This window comes from Raphanus sativus, chromosome 5, assembly GCF_000801105.2.
Source record: "Raphanus sativus cultivar WK10039 chromosome 5, ASM80110v3, whole genome shotgun sequence".
In the NCBI taxonomy this organism is placed as follows: Eukaryota; Viridiplantae; Streptophyta; class Magnoliopsida; order Brassicales; family Brassicaceae; genus Raphanus; species Raphanus sativus.
The window spans coordinates 28,186,042-28,204,549 of NC_079515.1; the positions used below are offsets into that span (position 1 = coordinate 28,186,042).

At 34.8% G+C, this 18,508-nt stretch overlaps 5 protein-coding genes and 2 non-coding genes across 7 annotated transcripts; 4 read left to right on the forward strand and 3 right to left on the reverse strand.

The window, feature by feature from the left end:
* Positions 1–313: 313 nt before the first annotated feature.
* On the reverse strand, positions 314–2,050 carry LOC108831281 (ferritin-like catalase Nec2). Its single transcript, XM_018604839.2, has 3 exons — positions 1,692–2,050; positions 1,344–1,569; positions 314–898 (listed from the first exon to the last, which is right to left on the reverse strand). The coding sequence occupies exons 1-3, from the start codon at positions 2,006–2,008 to the stop codon at positions 476–478; spliced, it is 966 nt and encodes a 321-aa protein (XP_018460341.1). The 5' UTR covers positions 2,009–2,050; the 3' UTR covers positions 314–475.
* A 3,447-nt stretch (positions 2,051–5,497) lies between these two features.
* TRNAG-CCC (transfer RNA glycine (anticodon CCC)) lies at positions 5,498–5,568 on the forward strand. The gene has a single exon. It is a non-coding gene; the product is annotated as a tRNA-Gly (tRNA).
* Positions 5,569–5,741: 173 nt separating this feature from the next.
* Positions 5,742–8,673, forward strand: LOC108831280 (beta-glucosidase 10). Its single transcript, XM_018604838.2, has 13 exons — positions 5,742–6,034; positions 6,122–6,185; positions 6,313–6,362; positions 6,442–6,517; positions 6,623–6,694; positions 6,771–6,858; positions 6,957–7,212; positions 7,296–7,411; positions 7,484–7,710; positions 7,797–7,822; positions 7,913–8,000; positions 8,098–8,188; positions 8,336–8,673. The coding sequence occupies exons 1-13, from the start codon at positions 5,903–5,905 to the stop codon at positions 8,571–8,573; spliced, it is 1,524 nt and encodes a 507-aa protein (XP_018460340.1). The 5' UTR covers positions 5,742–5,902; the 3' UTR covers positions 8,574–8,673.
* Positions 8,674–10,375: 1,702 nt separating this feature from the next.
* TRNAG-CCC (transfer RNA glycine (anticodon CCC)) lies at positions 10,376–10,446 on the forward strand. Its single transcript has one exon. It is a non-coding gene; the product is annotated as a tRNA-Gly (tRNA).
* A 1,058-nt stretch (positions 10,447–11,504) lies between these two features.
* On the reverse strand, positions 11,505–12,518 carry LOC108831291 (NADH dehydrogenase [ubiquinone] iron-sulfur protein 5-B). Its single transcript, XM_018604851.2, has 2 exons — positions 12,286–12,518; positions 11,505–11,888 (listed from the first exon to the last, which is right to left on the reverse strand). Exons 1-2 carry the CDS (start codon positions 12,433–12,435, stop codon positions 11,787–11,789), a joined length of 252 nt encoding a protein of 83 aa, XP_018460353.1. The 5' UTR covers positions 12,436–12,518; the 3' UTR covers positions 11,505–11,786.
* A 187-nt stretch (positions 12,519–12,705) lies between these two features.
* Positions 12,706–14,934, reverse strand: LOC108831290 (double-stranded RNA-binding protein 4). Its single transcript, XM_018604849.2, has 5 exons — positions 14,782–14,934; positions 14,000–14,241; positions 13,695–13,917; positions 13,349–13,504; positions 12,706–13,223 (listed from the first exon to the last, which is right to left on the reverse strand). The coding sequence occupies exons 2-5, from the start codon at positions 14,228–14,230 to the stop codon at positions 12,898–12,900; spliced, it is 936 nt and encodes a 311-aa protein (XP_018460351.1). The 5' UTR covers positions 14,231–14,241; positions 14,782–14,934; the 3' UTR covers positions 12,706–12,897.
* Positions 14,935–16,916: 1,982 nt separating this feature from the next.
* On the forward strand, positions 16,917–17,652 carry LOC108831283 (pectinesterase inhibitor 6). The gene has a single exon (XM_018604841.2). The coding sequence runs from the start codon at positions 16,993–16,995 to the stop codon at positions 17,560–17,562; it is 570 nt and encodes a 189-aa protein (XP_018460343.1). The 5' UTR covers positions 16,917–16,992; the 3' UTR covers positions 17,563–17,652.
* The last annotated feature ends 856 nt before the right edge of the window (positions 17,653–18,508 follow it).

Below are 18,508 nucleotides of genomic sequence, written 5' to 3' on the forward strand. Positions count from 1 at the left end.
CAATTTTATAGATATAGATGATATTCTCAAAGTTAAGTATTATGTGTAAAACAGAGAAAATTTACATCCAATATAATAGTTGATTTTAATAGAATTTAAAATTATTAAAACTAAATTTTTCTGTAATAGTGAATTTTTAATAGAATTTAAAAGTCCACACCTAATAACAAATAGATTATACTCAGATTTCAGAAATTCATAGACCAATAACAATGAGATCTCGAAATTTGATAATTCTCTAAAATTCTTCTACCACTAGCCCCTTGTAGTTTCATAATCAAGTACATGACATGTGTGACTCTTAGCCTAAACATATCATAACCAGGTGTTTATTTATATTGTTAAACACAGAAATATAATACACAAGGCTAGATAATTACCACACGGTTCAGGGCACACATATAAAATTTAATCGAATGATAGCACAATCTTAATCCTTTTTTTTATTTTCTAATAGTGAATCCATTAAAGTATTTTAATAGTATTTGCCATCTGAACATGCATCGACATTACCATGATACCTCTCGTCAAGAAACATCCTGGCGATCCTCCCGTTGGCACCACACGGCCAAAACCCACCAGGCCAGCGCTCATCGCCTGTGCCGTACATGACCCTGAGTATTTCTTGTGGTGTGCGGTCATAAGAGAGAGAGTATGGATCGGCGGCAAGGATGTTGCTAGTGGTGCGATTCTCCGCACCCAACCACGGTGGCACGCACAAGCCTTCGTCCTTGATCCCGCACATACCGAGTTCGTTACGGAGGTTAGATATCTCGTTGGTCAGCTCAGCCACAGTGACTCCTCCGTATTCCTCCACCGTCTCGTTTTGTCTCTCGTAAAGGAGCGTCCTTATTACTCCGTCTTGACCCGATTCCACCCCCAAAAGACCCGCCACAAGCTGATTATATTAATGTCTTAATTTGCATTAGGTATAAAGTAACAACTCGATCATACGAATCACTAGTTCACTATGATATACTAATACCATATAGCATAACTTGAATGATATATAAATATATATTATAACTTGTATATGTACTTATTAGTCGCTTGAACTCATTTATAAGCCAAGTGTATCCAATATGGAGCATCCATTAATTCAGTCGCATGTGATTTTGAATATGCATTATTGATGCACTAAGATATTTTCATATAATTTCGTGAGTTTTTATGTTTTGAAACAAAATATCCATAATCCGTTTAGGTCTAGTAAGCTGTAATTAATCTGCAAAAACAATCAAAAATATAGTATTTCTTTTGTAAAATCGGTAAAGAAATGATAGACGTCTTTTTGTTTAATTTGCTAAACTTCTAGATATATGATATATCTCATAATTGGTTACCCGTTTGATGTTGAAATAGACAAGGTAAGGGATGGCTCCGACATAACCAGTGAGGCCAACATAAGGTATGTAGTATGAAGCTAAAAGATAGTTGAGTGAGTTCGCATAAGGATCGAACCGCGGGTTTGATCTGCGTCCAACGGCTCTGTCCATAAACATCGCAAAATTCTCTTTCGTTAGATTCAGCAGTGGACGCGGAATCCCTCCCGTCATATCCGCAATCGCCCTTCAAAACCAAAGCCCATGATCTATTAGTTTTGCTTTAATTTTATAATAACTAATATTTTTTTATCATGATATATGCATAACCATTAACTATTAAGATGAACTGAAAGATTGATCATTCACCTAAGATGGCCAATTTCCTGATAACCAAACTCCTCGATGATTCTATTAGTTATAGGATCAAGATTGGCCTTCTTAGCCCCAATCGGGGCTGGTCCGCCTTTAGCAAGTGTTGCATTAAACGCATCGAGTCCTTTTCCGGTAGACGCTTTCAAGAAGAATTCGGCTTCGGTGAACTCCAAGTTCATCGCGAAATGAACTAGATCTACATCTGTCGCTGAGATATTCCCTGAGCAGCTAGGATTATGGTATTTAACCGGACTTGCATCTATTCCTGATAATGCAATAAGAAATACGAGAACGAGACTGAGTTTAAACATATTTTTGCTTTTGCCTCTTTGATAATGAATGTGTTGAAAGCATGAATGTACCAAGAGCTTAGCTTTATACATGCTTGTGATTTTATTTTTAAAAAATAAACTCCCTCAACCGAGCGGGTGTAAATATATTTTATCATTATTTGTATTAAATGTTAAACATAATTTACAATGTGTATATTAATATAATATTTTGAGAAATAACAATGTGTTTTTAATAATTTCGAATAATTTTTTGTGTTATACAATAAATTATATGACCGATATTTACTGGACATTATATAAACAAATCTAACATTTATATAATTACGTTTATGTATAAAATATCTAGAAAATAATTTTTCTTAGCTAAAAGTAAGAAAAATAGACAAATATGAGTTAGTATGGTATTAAAAATTGATACATTAGTTATAACATTTATAAGAAAAATAAAAAATATTGTAGGAAATTTATTCAATAGAATATTTGATTTGTATAGTTGTATCCATAATTTTCAAAATAGAGAAATGGTATGTATTGTGAAATTTTTTATAAATCACGTTAAAAATAATCATAGACCAATTGTACATGTCAACTTAATTGGTTTATAAATATAATGTTTAATTTTAATTACTTCTTTGTTAAATTTCTAAATACTAAAGATTAGGAAGATACTGAATATATGAATTTAAACTTGGTTAGTAAGATTTTTTTTAAAATATATAATTTTTCTTTAAAAAATTAGTTAGCTAAAATAATTAGGAATGTAATCTAAATTTGTAATTAGTTATTTATATAAGTGATAATATATATTTTAAATTTACATGATTAAATAATTGTTTAATACACATTTCTAAGCACAAAAAATAATGATATGTGGTTAGAATTGTATTGTTGAGGAATGTGGACCCTACGTAAATAAATAGTACTAGTGTTGATATAAATTAACACTACGTAAATACCTTATTTGGGTATAAACGGAATATTGACAAGTTTTCTAAAGAACAATACTTAGGTTCACCTCTGAAGTGAACTTATGAATTCACTTATTTCCTTATTTCAATCATATTACCATAAATATTAATATCACATAAATAAATAAATTATAAATTACAAATAAAATAAACTTTAAATCATAAACTCTAAATTCGAACCCTAAAACCAAATCTTAGATCTTAAATTTTAAACCCTAAACTCTAAACCCAAACCTATACCCTAAACCCAAACTATATACCCTAAATCCTAAATCTAAATTTAAATCCTAGACCTTAAACTCAAACCATAAACTCTAAACCCAAATTCCAAACTCTAAACTCTAAACTCAAACTCTAAACCCTAAATTCTAAACCTTCAACCCAAACTGTAAACCATAAACTCGAACTTTATATCCTAAAATGTATTTGAAAATACATTTGATGATCATTAACCCAAAGGTATTTGAAAATTTTGGGTTTATAGTTTACAGTTTGGGTTTAAGGATTATGATTTAGGGTTTAGAGTTTGGGTTTAGGGTTTGGGTTTAGGGTTTAGAGTTTGGATTTAGGGTTTATGGTTTGAGTTTAGGATCTAGAATTTAAATTTAAATTTAAGATTTATGGTATATAGTTTGGGTTTAGGGTATAGGTTTGGGTTTAGGGTTTAGGGTTTGGTTTAAAATTTAAGATCTAAGATTTGGGTTTAGGGTTTGAATTTAGAATTTATGATTTGAAGTTTATTCTTTTGTAATTTATAATTTATTTATTTATGTGATATTAATATTTATGATAATATGATTGAAATAAGGAAATAGTTGAATTCATAAGTTTACCTCAGGGGTGAACCTAAGTATTGTTCTTTTCTAAACCGATAGCTAACTTAATATTCGTCATTACGTAGGATAGCTAACATGATTCTGAACCTAAGTATTGTTCTTTTCTAAACCGATAGCTAACTTAATATTCGTCATTACGTAGGATAGCTAACATGATTATCGGGCTCCGTGTGAACTATTCTATATACTAATTTGATTATGACCACATATTAAATTATAATTATTTATTATTGACGATTATTTCAGGTGTGGTTGGTTTGTGAACTGAGATTTCTTATTACCCTAAAAACGATGTTATGTTGTGACAGAAAAATGAAGCTATTTTTTTCAGAGTCCACACTAGTATCTTGATAATAACTTGGGATTTAAAGCTTATTGTCTTATCTTAACCGATATTAGCTAGCTGGTAGTATGGAAGATAGGGCAAAGAGAAGAAACAGACGTGGGTGAAGTGATATAATATTGTGCTTTGACAAAGGAAAAAAGATACATTGTAACCAAACGAGATATACGATAAATCCGTGAGGTGAGATGTTTGCACTAGATAAAGCTTTTTGGCAAAGGAAATTATAACAAGGGGTCAAGAAAATAAATTGAAAACTGTGGTCATTTGTACTAGGGCCTAACTTGTACCAACCAATCTACGTCTCTACCTAGCTAACTCAAACCGATACATATTTCTATAAAGTATGTATCATGTATGCGTATATAATTTCATACGGAAAATATTTGGTTTATATATGTAGGTGATTAAACAGAACATGGAAAATTGAGTTTTTGTGTCTGAAAGTACAACTTTTTATATAGATAACTTGTGCTGTTATTATGATAGTATACCGTTATCCATAGTAAACGATTTTGCATATGATTCACGTACCTGTTATTTTTGGTTATCATTCATTTACGTGACCTCACAACTATCAACTATGTAATAGTAATGTATTAGTACATACGTAACGTAACTAACTATATGCGTTGTAGTTGCATGGATAGAGAAGAAAAAAAGTTAGAAACATAAATTTCTAGTACATGTGGGCTTTACTTACCATAGGCTTAAATTAGTAAGTGAAGGACCAGTTATGAACTGTTGTTAAAAAGGCTCATTGGCTTAGTAAGTGAAAGCCCCACCACCTTTCAATATAGTACTCCTCACGGGATTGACCAGTGTTGGAGCTTTGGATGTGCAATTAGGGCAGAGTTGCGGGTCAAACCCACTCTTCAACCCACGGATTTCATTTTTTTGTTTGCACAACACGTGAAAAGATAAATTTATATCTGCATCCGCCTTCTTAATTTTACGGGTAACCCACGAGATCTGCGGGATATATTTTTGATATAGTTTTTTTATAAAAATATATAAATACTATATTTATAATTAAATTTTTATAATTTTTTAAAAGATAATTGTTATTTTTGTGATTCTTGTATTTTTAAAAATATATATATTTTTTTAGAAAAAAAATCGCTTTTTAAAAAACTATTTTTACGGGTATCCGCTATTTACAATCCACCAATCCGCATATATCCCGCATAAAATACTAATAACTGCAACCACGAAACAATTTTTTCAACTGTTCGACCCAGAACTGCTCCGCAGTGAGTCAACATGGTGGGATCCGTGGGACAAGATTCAAATTCCGAATTGTTATTATTTTAAATGGCTTTATAATCAAATGAAACAGTAGAAGGAATAAATATCAAAAGCGCATCTGGTGTAGTGGTATCATAGTACCCTCCCACGGTACTGACCAGGGTTCGATTCCCTGGATGCGCATTTTTTGCTATTTGTGTTGTCTTTCTTTTTTTTTTTGAAGAAGATATTTGTGTTGTCTTTGTCTTGGGAATTGTAACAAATTGCTGGTGGAAAGATATTTTGTTTACTGAAATGCTCACATCACATGGAACACTTTCTCACAATGAGAGATACACTTCTTTAGAATTTGTTCACGTCTCCTTTATGTAGCTTTTAATGAGTGGAGGAAGAAATATAAAAAAATGGGCCACATAATCACTGCGTACGTTTCTGAACGATCGGAAAACGGCTTAAAACCCTTCACTTGTTTAATACTCTCTCTCAATCAGATCAAACGAACGAACGAACGAAAAAGATGCAAGCTTTCTTTATTATGTTATTTAATTATCTGCTCATCATCGTTTTGGCAATAGGCCACAGCGATGCATTTACCAGAAACGATTTTCCAGAGGATTTTCTATTCGGAGCAGCGACTTCCGCTTATCAGGTTCGACTCTGCTTATATGTTTTCTTTCCGTTACATTTTTTTTTTGTGTGTTGCTTTTGTCTAGTGAAGTTGAGATGTTGAATATAGTGGGAAGGAGCGGTTGATGAAGACGGAAGGACTCCAAGCGTTTGGGACACTTTCTCCCACTCTTGTAAGCTGATGACGTTCATATGTTGTTGTGTGTTTTAAGTGACGAAGTAGAAGTTATTATTTTAGGTTTTAGCTATCTTAGAGTTTGTTTTATTATACTATAGATCTTGACTCGCAAAAATTTGCAGCTAACTTAGGAAATGGAGATATAGCATGTGATGGGTATCACAAATACAAGGTTCTATCTCTCTCTTTTTTTATTTGTTTGCCCTTGCTCGGAATTTCTAACCTTTGATGTTATTGTGACTTTTGTACAGGAAGATGTTATGCTGATGGCTGAAATGGGTTTAGAAGCATTCAGATTCTCTATCTCATGGACTAGGCTTTTACCTAGTAACACCTCCTCTTTCTGGTTTCTTAACTTGCAAGTTTAAAACCTTGATTCTTCTATGAGATTTTTAAAACCCCTATTTTTGTGACTTGTTGTTGGTTTCTCAGATGGAAGAGGACCCATCAACCCTAAAGGTCTATTGTTTTACAAGAACCTCATCAAAGAACTACGAACTCATGGTGATAGTTTTTTTTCCCCTTAAAATTAGTTTTAATTAGTTTTCATAGCTTCTGATAAAAAAGTTTTGGCAAATAGGAATTGAACCACACGTTACACTTTACCACTATGATCTTCCTCAAACTTTTGAAGATGAGTACGGAGGATGGCTAAACCGCAAAATCATGTAAAACAAATATTTTTCTTTTTAAATAAGAGTTCTGATCCAACAGTCTTTATTGTATAGGTTCTAGATAAATTGGAAAAGGATTTTTGTGGTTGCAGAGAAGACTTCACTGCTTTTGCAGATGTATGCTTCAGAGAGTTTGGGGATGATGTGAAGCTATGGACTACAATCAACGAAGCTACAATATTCGCCATTTCTTCTTATAGCGATGGATTCGCACCACCAGGACACTGTTCTTCTTCCACATTCTTCAATTGCTCTACTGGAAACTCTTCTACTGAACCATATATTGCAGGCCATAACATGTTGTTAGCTCATGCCTCTGCCTCCAAATTGTATAAACTAAAGTACAAGGTACTTCCAAAATCTATTTTTTTTTTCTATCTTAAAAACTTAACTCTGTTTTTTTTTTATGACATAATAATATGATGGGGCAGAATAAGCAGAGAGGATCTATAGGCTTTAGTATATATGCATTCGGGTTAACTCCATATAGTAACTCCAAGGAAGATGAAATTGCAACTCAAAGAGCTAAAGATTTCCTCTTTGGCTGGTGAGATAAAACAGTTTCTTTAACCTTTTTCAATAGCTTTGTGGACAAAACCTAATGATTTTGAATATACAGGATGTTGAAGCCTTTGGTGTTTGGGGACTATCCTAATGAAATGAAGAGAATCTTGGGGTCTAGGTTACCTGTTTTCTCAGAGGAAGAGTCAGAGCTAGTTAAAGGATCATCTGACTTTATAGGAATTATCTACTACGTGACAGTCTATGTGAAAAACAGTAATCCCACACCTTCTCTGCTTCCCAGAAGACAAGACTTCTATACAGACATGGGCGCTGTGACGATCTGTAAGCTTACTTTCTTTTTCAGTTGAAACATGGCGTCTTGGTTCTTTTGACCTGATATAATTCTTCTTGTTCATTTTTTTGGATAGTCATGGGGAATTCTACATTCTTTGAGGTAATAAGACCTGCTGTCTAAATTATTGATCTATCTTCTTGACTCTAGAAGTTTTACTAATCTGATTGTCATTTTTTTTTTTTTGTGAAGTGGGATGCTATTCCATGGGGTCTTGAAAGTGTTTTGGAGTATATGAAACAGAGCTATAACAATCCTCCAGTCTACATTCTTGAAAACGGTCCACTTCTTTTGTCTTATCACTCTGATTTTTCTTCTTCTTGAAAGCATGACTGTTTGTTTCTCAAGATTCTTCAAAACTGCGCCGAAAAAACCAGGTAGAGCGATGAAACATGGTTCGACGCTACAAGACACACCAAGAATTGAATACATTCAAGCTTACATTGGTGCTGTTCTCAACGCCATCAAGTAAGATTCTCCCTCCATTTTTTAATTATCATTTACATTTTATAACTGGTTGGTCTAATGTTAAGTAAGTTCATTTGGTGTATGCCGGTTCAGCTCCGGTTTGACTTATGGTTTAGTGTACTCTTTGATTTTGATTCGAATGATTAGGAATGGATCGGACACAAGAGGATACTTCGTATGGTCGATGATCGATGTGTACGAGTTGTTGAGTGGCTACATGTACAGCTATGGGATGTACGATGTGAATTTCAGCGACCCTGGTCTCAAGAGGTCACCAAAGCTATCTGCTTCTTGGTACACTGGTTTTCTCAATGGCACAGTTGATGTTCATCCTCAAGCTATTAGTACGTTAGAGAGAAACATCTCCGGCTACTCTTCATTTTAATCTGTTTATATATATAACAACTTTGATCTTGATTTTCGGTAATGGAAGTTCATACTTTATATGGCAAAATTGGTATAATAAGATTTGCATTTGATCTTGATGTGGATTTGTCAGACCAAAACGGGCCACAAAAGATTATGGAGGATTAGTAAAATACTAACAACAACACTCCAAGACAAGCACAAAAGAAACACATTGATCCCCAAAACTTCCCCAAAAATCAATTGTTTAAACGGCTATGATTAAATGGATGTTACCAAAAATCAATGTTTCACGTGGTATTTGTATAAACACGAGACTAGTGGTTGGAATTAGCAAAATCACAAAAGGTCAAACCTCTTTATTTGTTTATAGTATTTGTTGGGAATGGTCCATTAATGTTTGCTTTATAGTGTCGTCTACTTAATTCAAGATCAGGTAACCATGACATGAAACCATAAAAATATCTTTAAAAAATTGAAAAGATATCTTTCCCCATGTAAACATTAAGTAATAGGCATAGTTTCGTTTCAAAAACTATAGGGAAATTTAGCAGTTTTAGTTACATTCCGAATTTATTTCGTCACCTACAGGCTACTACAGTATAGTATTACACAAATGTGGAAAGGGAAAAGAGTTAATTATGGAATCCTCCGGCATGATAGACGCGTCAGTTTCTACAAGTGCGTGGAGGAACTTAAAGAGATCTGTCACTGTCACCCGCCAGCAACGACTAGAAAGCCCCCATTCATTCGACTAAATATTTATTACTAATGTCACAAAAACTCGTTGACGATTCCAGAGGAAACACGCACAAAAATGAAAGTGTTCTCTCTGTTGTGCTTTTGTGTGGTCATCGTTTTGGTAGTTAGACACAGCAATGCAGTCACCAGAAATGACTTTCCAGAGGATTACCTGTCTTTGTAATTTAGTTACATAAGGATTATAGTTCTTGTTTTGATCCTCATTTGGTCTAAGTTTGTCTTTTCGATGACAAAACTCAGGTGATTTGTCGTATGGTTTAATATAATACTAGATTTTGACCCGCGCTTTTGAAGCGCGGAATATTTTACGATAAAAAATTTTACTAATAATTTAACAAATATTTTGGTAATTTTTAAAGAGTGTGTATTTAAAATATTTTTGTATTTAAATCAGTATTTTTAAATTCAACCCGATTGTGACTATACCGGTTAATCCGGAGATCTGACAATTCAATTTATGTTTTTAAAATATTCATATTAAAAATCACTAAAACCCGAGACTAACCGATTGAACTGATGGATGACCGATATGTAATCTAATTGGATTTAAATTGTAATAGTTTCATAATTTGTAATCTTATAATCAAAATTTTAAAGTTTACTATTTTGTAATTTATAAAATTATGATGTTTCTACAAAATTTAAAAGAGAAAATGATAGATATAAAATAATTAAGATTAATTATTGTATTATTTAGAAACATTGATAGTAGTATAAAAAATATATTGTTTGGAAACATTGATAGTAGTATAAAGAAATAAGTATATTGTTTGGAAATATTGATAGTATTATAAATAAATAAGTATATTGTTTGGAAACATGGATAGTAGTATAAAGAAATGAACATTACTGATTTAATGTATGTTTAACTATAAAGTATAAATGTGTATTTAATTTAAAAACTTACAAAATAAATGTTAGGTCCAACAGAATGCTTCTATTTTAATAAGATAGATATGCATCAGCATTTTGAGACTTGCAATGGAATGCAAAGGGTTGCACTTGATATACACAAGACTAGCTTTATCAAAATACTATTTTCAGCAGCATTAGGCAATAGCGCATCTGGTGTAGTGGTATCATAGTACCCTCCCACGGTACTGACCAGGGTTCGATTCCCTGGATTCGCATTTTTTTTCTCTATTTTAGATTTTAGACAACATTTGGTCTTGGTCTCACATTATCGGCAGCGACGGTTTCATTGACTGAACTATTTATTCTTACACAACAAGACAGGTTGGTTTGGTGAAATGCCTGGGGAAGCCGCAAATTGAAGAGCCTTCAGTTTTGATTAACTATCAAAGATTTTACAAATTATACAAACCATTCGTTGTTATTACACACGAGAACTATACATTTAACACCACCATATGGTTACAACAAATCTCACCACTCAAGTAACAGAGATAAAGATACTCCAGCTGAGACATTTCTCCCCCATTCACCGGATCAAATTGGCATCCGTAAAAGCTGTTATAAAAACCAACAAAGAACATATTCAGACTCGGGTCGAATCATATATAAGAGCTCAAGATATCATATAAAACTCCATTGTAAATTCAAGTTTGTCAACTGAATGACAAGTGTTTTATTTATATTTTATTGCTTACCTCCCATCCATGCCAAGAATAACAACAGTGTTCTTCTGATGACCAAAGGCGACTATGTACTGAGTTCCTTCCACCAACCTGAACTGAGCCACCGACCACTCCGAGCTGAAATACTTGGGCAACACTCCTAATAGTGCAAAAACGAGTAACGCTTACTGAACCAAGGGGGTCAAGTAACCGAATTTTAGGGTTTAGGCAATTTATACCTTTGAATAGTGATAGAGAGGTGGATGGGGAGGTAGGACGAGTAACACAAGATGCAATTCGGGGAGTGTCTTTCACTTGTGTGCGGCCGGAGTTGACTTTGAGACCAAAGACATGGACAGTTCCTTTGTCACTTGAGACAGCCAACCACTAAGCATTTTGAAGAGAAAGAAAGACTATATATCTCTGCTCTATCTGCACCCCTCCTAACCTGTACAGCCGGATGACTTCACTGCCACGAAAACATACTTCTTCGAGACTTTCTCTAAGCCCTTTTGCTGACAATGACATCACCGTTATTTCTAGAGTATCTCGTCTCCATATTGAAATTAGCAAAAGAAGAAATGAAAATAAAAAGTTGCAGAGATAACAAATGAGAGAAAGTAAATGTATCATTTCATTATTTCATCCACTATGTCTGTTTTAAAATTATTGCCATGAAGAAACAAGTTTGTGTGAGATGAACAGGCTAAAGGCCCATATTACAACTCAATCCAAAGGTAAAAATAGAGGAGAAGAAAAAAAACAAAACATTCATTGCAGAAGCAAACTGGAAACAATCAGAAGGGAGTTCGACACACAACATACAGAAACTTGACGAAACTTTTCCTTATTCTTTCTTGATGCAAACTTGGAGGAAGAAAAATATGTGATTACTAATGATGAGTATGAGAAGCATCGCCAGTTTCTTCACCTTTCCTTGAAGCTGCTCTTAGTTTACGCTGTTCCTCTTTGTATATCCTGTTTCTTCGTTGGAACTACACACAAAAGCCCATCATCAACCCTTGTCAGTCCAATCTTCCACAAGCTTATTTATATACAAAGCAAATAAGAGATCAAGCCTCAACTTCCTAGCTGAAAGCTGAGTCAAGGGAAGGGCTATAAACGAAATCTAAGCTCTACGAGTGACCTAATGAATGTAACTGAATCTATAAACATCCACACTATACTTGCATTTCAAATTTTCTAGCCAAAATCTTATGATGTCATACACCTAATAAGAGAGATATCAATGGGAAGACTAATTTTAGCATTCGCTTGAACTGATCTCTAGAGTTTTTGGAATTAATACATCATCATCAGACTTAAGAGTGAAATAAATCAAATCAGTGAAAACGGATCTGCAAGTCAGGGACGAGGGAAAGGGTAGGGTACCTCTTTGGAATGGTGGAGACACTCGAGGTAGTCTTCACGAAGAAGAGAACAATCCTTGGGCTCTCTGCAGTGTGACATACACTCGCTGAAATCCATCCAGAAATCGTAACATCTCCCCTTGTTCCCCGTTATTCCCCACCCCGACGCCATCTCTCTCTCTCTCTCTCTCTCCTGTTCCCGATTTGATCCTCTTCTCTTCAACGAAAGACCTACCTGATATCTTTCTTACCGACGACCCGATCCATTCGGTTTTTTTATCCATCAATTATTATCATTTAGTGAGCCTTAATCTATTGGGCTTCCGGATCGAGCCCAGTCCAACTGCGAACCTTCTACCTCGCTCAGTAGTTTTGGGGACCATTTGTAGCTTTGCTCAACAAAATGTTCTCTTCATACATAAAAGGTAGATAATCAAAGAGAGATAGAAATAGTATTTTATTTAACCAAATGTGACACAAAGATGACCAACTACTTGAAAAAACATTCGCCGTTACTAGGGTCACACACACACATCCGAAAAAACCTGCCTCTGACCTTAGTTTATTCCATCCATCGCAACAACTCGAAGCACACAGAAAAATAGTAGACTAGTAGGGGAGGCACGAGCTGTTTTTAGTGCTTCAGGACACGATAAGAAATGAATCTGTCGTCTCTAAACATCATCTCCGAATCTTCGGGAAGAGTCATATCTGGGTTCCATGGTCGACATACTACATGTTGGCCACCTGGAATACTCCGGTACCCACTTCCCATTACCAGCTTCTTCTCACTTGATTCATTATCATCATTGTTTGTTGGTTTCTGAGACAAGTCAGCAGCATCAGCGTTCATCTCCATAGCATTGGTAGCTGGTGCAACTGTAAGATTAGCCACAGGCGACGCAGTAATGTTTGTGTCCTTAACACTATTGGCTGGTGCATTAAGAACGTCTGGGAGTTCTGCAGAAAATGAAACGTCATGCATGACAATATCACAGAAAAATATGGAAATACCGAACTGCTTCCTATTAACTCAGGAAATGTGATCTTTTTTGAGTTCAACATAGGTTTCAAAGAAAACTAACCATCTTCGTACACTTCAATCCACTTTGATGGGACATCAGGGGTCACCATCTTGGAAGGTAGGGAAGGGCTCACTTGTTCACTGCTCTTCACATTTGAGTTTGCAGCTTCTTGTTTCTCACAAGGCAAAGAAGGCGATGGAGTCTGGTTTGGTTGTCCTGCGCATGCATATAAAGAGAGTCGCATCAAATGGAAGCCAAAAAGAGTGGTAAACATAAGAAGATACAATCCAATCTCGCTTTTCAATCCTATGTCACGCACCAACAACAAGAACTTTGATCTTGAAAAATATGATCATTTTCTAGAGAGTAACTTCAATAATAAACAGTAGGAAGTTTAAATGCATACCATATTTTATACACATGAATGCAATCTTGGCAGCATTCATTTCAGCCAATTTTTTTGTTTTTGCTTCTTCTCCTTTGTAGACATTTCCCGCAAACTCAACCGTTGAGGTGAACGTAGGTGAATGAGAGGGACCAGATGTAGAAGTAGCATAAACTGGTAAAAGAGAGTTTTCTTTCTGCGCAATTTCTTGTAACAGGTTCTTGTAAGCAAGATCAACAACTCCCTGGTATAACCAAAAAAAAGATTAAATTTAAAACAACATGGAATAACACATTAATAATAATCCGGAAGGAACGGGAACTAGCCTCTGGATTAAGTGGAGTCAACGAAGCCAATGCTACTTTTGCAGCAGCATGTTCAGCCGCTTTTAGTGTAGGACAGAATTCTAGGCTCTGAAAAGTCTGTCCGAAAACAGTGACCTTACAGCGGAATCGCGGAGCATGAGCAGGTCCTTGTCGCTCAGCGGCATAGACGGGAAGCTCCATATTTTGTTTCATGGCATATGACTGCAGTTGGCTCTTGTACATATGATCCATCTTTATCTAAGCTGAAGAAATAAAACAAACTAATCATATCAATGTTATCTGCTTAGAAGAAAAAGCTAAAGCATTAAAAAAAAACTAAAATAACATGATTCAGACAGAACAGTCAAAAGGAGTGAATGTTTGTTCCCCGTAAGCTTTTTGCTTAGTCAAGAAGCCAAAACTTTTGAATTTGAAATCACTAATCTAAACACTCCAGTAATGAATACCATGATCTGGTTATTTGTAGATTTTAGTAAATGCATTTGAAATGTACATGCAAACATTTTGTAGATTTCGTTGAAATTCAACAAAGCATGAACTTTTATGTGTGTTGGTAAAGCCTAATTTGACAAAGGAAGAGAAATATATTAAAATTGCTTGAAATTGATATGAGATTCACTGAGTTTTACCCAAATGGGATGTAGAAACAAACTAAATTAGGGTTTCCAACAGATAAATCAGTGAAACACAACACCAAGCAAGTTATGGTGCGATTTGTAGACTTATACAATTAAACAAAGTACGAGCAAATTGAAAAGAAAAGAAAAAGAAGAAGAACGAACCTCTTTGGGAGGAGGAAGACACTGGAGAGGTCTTTGCGGTGAGAGAGAGAGAAAGGAAGGCGTTTACTGTAATCTAGAAACCATAAACTCTTCTCACCTGCTTACGAATTAATGATTCGGGTTTTTTCTACCTGGGACAGATATGACCCGAAAATTTTCATCAATGGCCCGTTAAATAAAGTGGGCTTTAAACATGAACCTTAGAAGGGCCCATAAATATTGGAGCCTTTGGTAGAAGTAGACGAGACACGCCCGAAAAGCCGAAAGGAGGAGAAATGGTGCCGGAGAAGCGTTGATCGCATACAGAGCTCTGCTCAGGGCTACAAGGAAGCATCTCAGATCCGTGAGAACTTCACTTACATTCATGCCTCGTATTGATTCTAATTGTTTGTTAGGAGGATATAGGCACTTACTTTCAACATGTCTTGATTTATGATCTTGGAAGCCTTGTCCTGTCTTAAAGACCCATAACATCTATCACGGTTTATCTAATATCACTGTTAACTGCTAGTTTTGAAGTTAAATTCTTTCTTACGTCAGAGCTAAGTTGTTTATCTCTCTAGTGTTCCTTGTCAATGAAGCTTTGTCACAAAGTCAGTTTGAAAAAGAATTGATGGGATATGAGTGAAGCCATAATCTGTTTACTGTTGTTTTCGTACCTGTGTAATAGTATTAACCCTTTTTAGATATGGGTACTGCCAAAAAGCATGGTTCATTTTACAAAGAGATCAACCACACGATCCTCTTTCTCCTTATCCCCCATTCATGAGTGCCGTTGTTTTTACTCAGAATCTCTTTGCGTTCTTTATGGTTTAAATTCAGAGTTGTAGGTTTCTATTTAGTGTCTTAATCATGTTCTTTTGTTGTGTTCCAATTGTCTTTTTGTTTCATAGGAATCATGTGAATAGTCATAACCATAAATACTTCGTTCTCTCAATTCATGTGAGTTTTAAATATTTTTTTAAACTATATTCATAAATGCTCACACTTTACCTGATTATGCACATCAAGACTTTACTCACGCACGTCCTAAGGTCATAAGGAAAGTAGCTATGTCGTGAAAAGATAAATAAAAAGGGGATTCGAGGAGATATGGTCATGGGCCTCATGAGTCATGGTGATGACAAAGGCACCATTATATGGCTTTCTAATTAATTACTCCTTCTGTTTTTTATTTAAGTAGTTTTAGTTTAATGCACAAAGATTAAAATAATTATTATTTATTTTTAAAATAGCATTTGATATACAAATTAAGTATAGTTAAATCAATCATAAATAAGTTTATATTATTTGATTAGTTGTACTATATCCAATAAAATTAAAAATTATATAGAATAATGAAAACTACTTATATGTATCGTACACAGCTACCTGATCTTCCATTTATAAACAGTTGATTTAAAAAGTTATAGCTACAATTAAATAAAACTATCATTTCATAGATGAATTTATCAATTATTTGATTTCATTCATGTTGAAAATTTAGTGTGAATAACTTTTTCTAAAAAGATGTATCGTTAAAAAAATCTGGAACAAGGTTACAGCGTGAAAAAATAAATAAATTAGTTACTAAATATCTCAATCTAATATAAAATTTAGCGAAATGTTTTCACAAAAATTTCAAATGAATCTGAAATATTTATTTAAATTATACAATAAGCAGTGCTTGGTTAACAACTTTTTATACAATTGACATGAAATTTTCGTGATAAGAGTGAACTTCCAAAGTTTGGCTCTACCCACTTTTCTTAAATACCACTTCATTGTGTAAACAGATAGTGAAAATCATGTTTCCAATCTTGGTTAAGTCCGCATGCTAGATCAATGATTACCATCACCAAACAGAATAGGTCAATCTATAGGTTTAGTTGGTTGGAGCAGTTGTTGAAAATGGTAAAAATTACTGAGGCTTATTCATAATTATAATCAAATGACGCCGAGAGTTACCTAAACCCACGTATGGTATCATCAAACAACAAACATACAACACTCAAACATACCCTTAAAACGTTGTGATCATAACTCTCCGACATATACGAATGAACTGCCATACCTATTTAACGCTCGCTTTTCACCTAACCAAAACCCTAATTAAGCTTCTACATACGTGTCTATATATACACATCTCTCTCGCACTCTCTTTTCCGTCGACACCCACTCTTTTAAATATAAAGATCACATTTTCTTATACAATCCATAGAAAAAAACTCCATGAGTTCTTCGATTACAGTTTCACTTATCTTCTTTCTCGTTTCACTCAGTTCAACTTCATCGTTCCCGTCTAAACGCAACAGCTACGTCCAAAACGCATGCAGCGTTACACACTACAAAGATCTCTGCGTTCAAACGCTAGCGCCGTATTCATCGGTGGCCAAGAACAATCCCAGCAAATGGGCTCGTGCCGGCGTTTCCGTGGCCATTTCTGACAACAAAGACGTCATTAGGTCCCTTCTCAAAATGCGACGTTCAGCGTTTGGGAGACGCGACCGCGTCGCTTTGTCAGATTGTCGAGAGCTGCTCCAAGACTCTCTTGATAATCTCCACAAGTCTTTAGCCGTGCTCCGAACACTCAGAGCCAGCGAGTTCCAGGAGCAGATGAGTGATCTTGCCACATGGCTTAGCACTGCACTTACGGATAAGGACACATGCCTTGATGGGTTTGAAAAGACGTCGATGAAGTCAGGAATGGTCAGGACGATCCGGAGGAGAGTCACGACGTCTATGTATATGTCAAGCATTTCCCTCGCACTGCTTAACAAGCTAGCGGCTGATGGTTTGTAATCTATATTGAAAAATGAATTATCTAAAGCATTAACTCCCATGCATATGTAAGATCATTATTAATAAAAGGTGTTGTATGGTTAAATACTATTGATTGTTGAGACATATACATCTAACTAGAACTTTATTAGAGTATATAGGCCTCTCCATTTCGAAATGGGTAAATCCCACTCGTACATATCCCATGGTTTCCTAAATCCATACCTATTTTAAAAAATTGTTGAATTTATGTATTTAAAGAAAACAAAAACGTCTTATAAAATATCTCGAATCATAATTCACGTTGTGATGCCTGAAATTACTCCGATATCAAGCTTGACATTTAACCATATTAGTAACATAATTCAGGTTGTGATTTATAGGTATCATAAATTGCCATATCAGGAGTTTCTCGTCTAGTATTATCTTATCGCTTGCATTTCGAATAGTGCTTTTGAGTATTCCTAAAATATTTTCTTCTTATTCAGTATTGGACCCAGCCCAATCAATCATCCACAGCCCGAAATATATATTGGGCCAGTACTACTAGTTCCCCACCGTTGTCTCCGTCCCAAGCTCGAGACTCAAAGCCACCACCACCACCACCAATCGTGAGAAGAAGTCGGTGCCAACTTTATGAGCACACTCTAAAGCTTATTATTTCTACCATTTTAAATCGGTTTTGTTCTTTTCAGAAAGTAAGTTACGATACGCCAAGAACCTTTGAGCAAGTGCCAAGTGGCATCAAATGTTCTGACTTGATGTTTGAAAACATTCATTCACTACCTAACATTCGTTCAAACGTTTAACTTGATGTTTAAATGTTTGAAACATATATAGTTTGTTTATACTTTTATAAATAGTATATACTGGACTCGTTTACAGAATCTTGCTGTTAGCTAGTCTTATTCCATTGGTCATTAAAATTTCAATTGTTATTCATAAGAATACAAAGAAATTGATTTCA

Excerpts from the sequence above, each read along its gene's own strand:
- LOC108831281 (XM_018604839.2), bottom strand. The coding sequence starts at position 2,008 with ATGTTTAAACTCAGTCTCGTTCTCGTATTTCTTATTGCATTATCAGGA. Across the intron at positions 1,570-1,691 it reads CAGGAAATTGGCCATCTTAG|GGCGATTGCGGATATGACGG; the intron begins GTGAATGATCAA and ends TTGGTTTTGAAG. Across the intron at positions 899-1,343 it reads TCTATTTCAACATCAAACGG|CTTGTGGCGGGTCTTTTGGG; the intron begins GTAACCAATTAT and ends TAATATAATCAG.
- LOC108831280 (XM_018604838.2), top strand. The coding sequence starts at position 5,903 with ATGCAAGCTTTCTTTATTATGTTATTTAATTATCTGCTCATCATCGTT. Across the intron at positions 6,035-6,121 it reads CAGCGACTTCCGCTTATCAG|TGGGAAGGAGCGGTTGATGA; the intron begins GTTCGACTCTGC and ends TGTTGAATATAG. Across the intron at positions 6,859-6,956 it reads TGGCTAAACCGCAAAATCAT|AGAAGACTTCACTGCTTTTG; the intron begins GTAAAACAAATA and ends TTGTGGTTGCAG.
- LOC108831291 (XM_018604851.2), bottom strand. The coding sequence starts at position 12,435 with ATGGCGTCGGGGTGGGGAATAACGGGGAACAAGGGGAGATGTTACGAT. Across the intron at positions 11,889-12,285 it reads GTCTCCACCATTCCAAAGAG|TTCCAACGAAGAAACAGGAT; the intron begins GTACCCTACCCT and ends TTTTGTGTGTAG.
- LOC108831290 (XM_018604849.2), bottom strand. The coding sequence starts at position 14,230 with ATGGATCATATGTACAAGAGCCAACTGCAGTCATATGCCATGAAACAA. Across the intron at positions 13,918-13,999 it reads TGACTCCACTTAATCCAGAG|GGAGTTGTTGATCTTGCTTA; the intron begins GCTAGTTCCCGT and ends TGGTTATACCAG. Across the intron at positions 13,224-13,348 it reads GATTGAAGTGTACGAAGATG|AACTCCCAGACGTTCTTAAT; the intron begins GTTAGTTTTCTT and ends CATTTTCTGCAG.
- LOC108831283 (XM_018604841.2), top strand. The coding sequence starts at position 16,993 with ATGAGTTCTTCGATTACAGTTTCACTTATCTTCTTTCTCGTTTCACTC.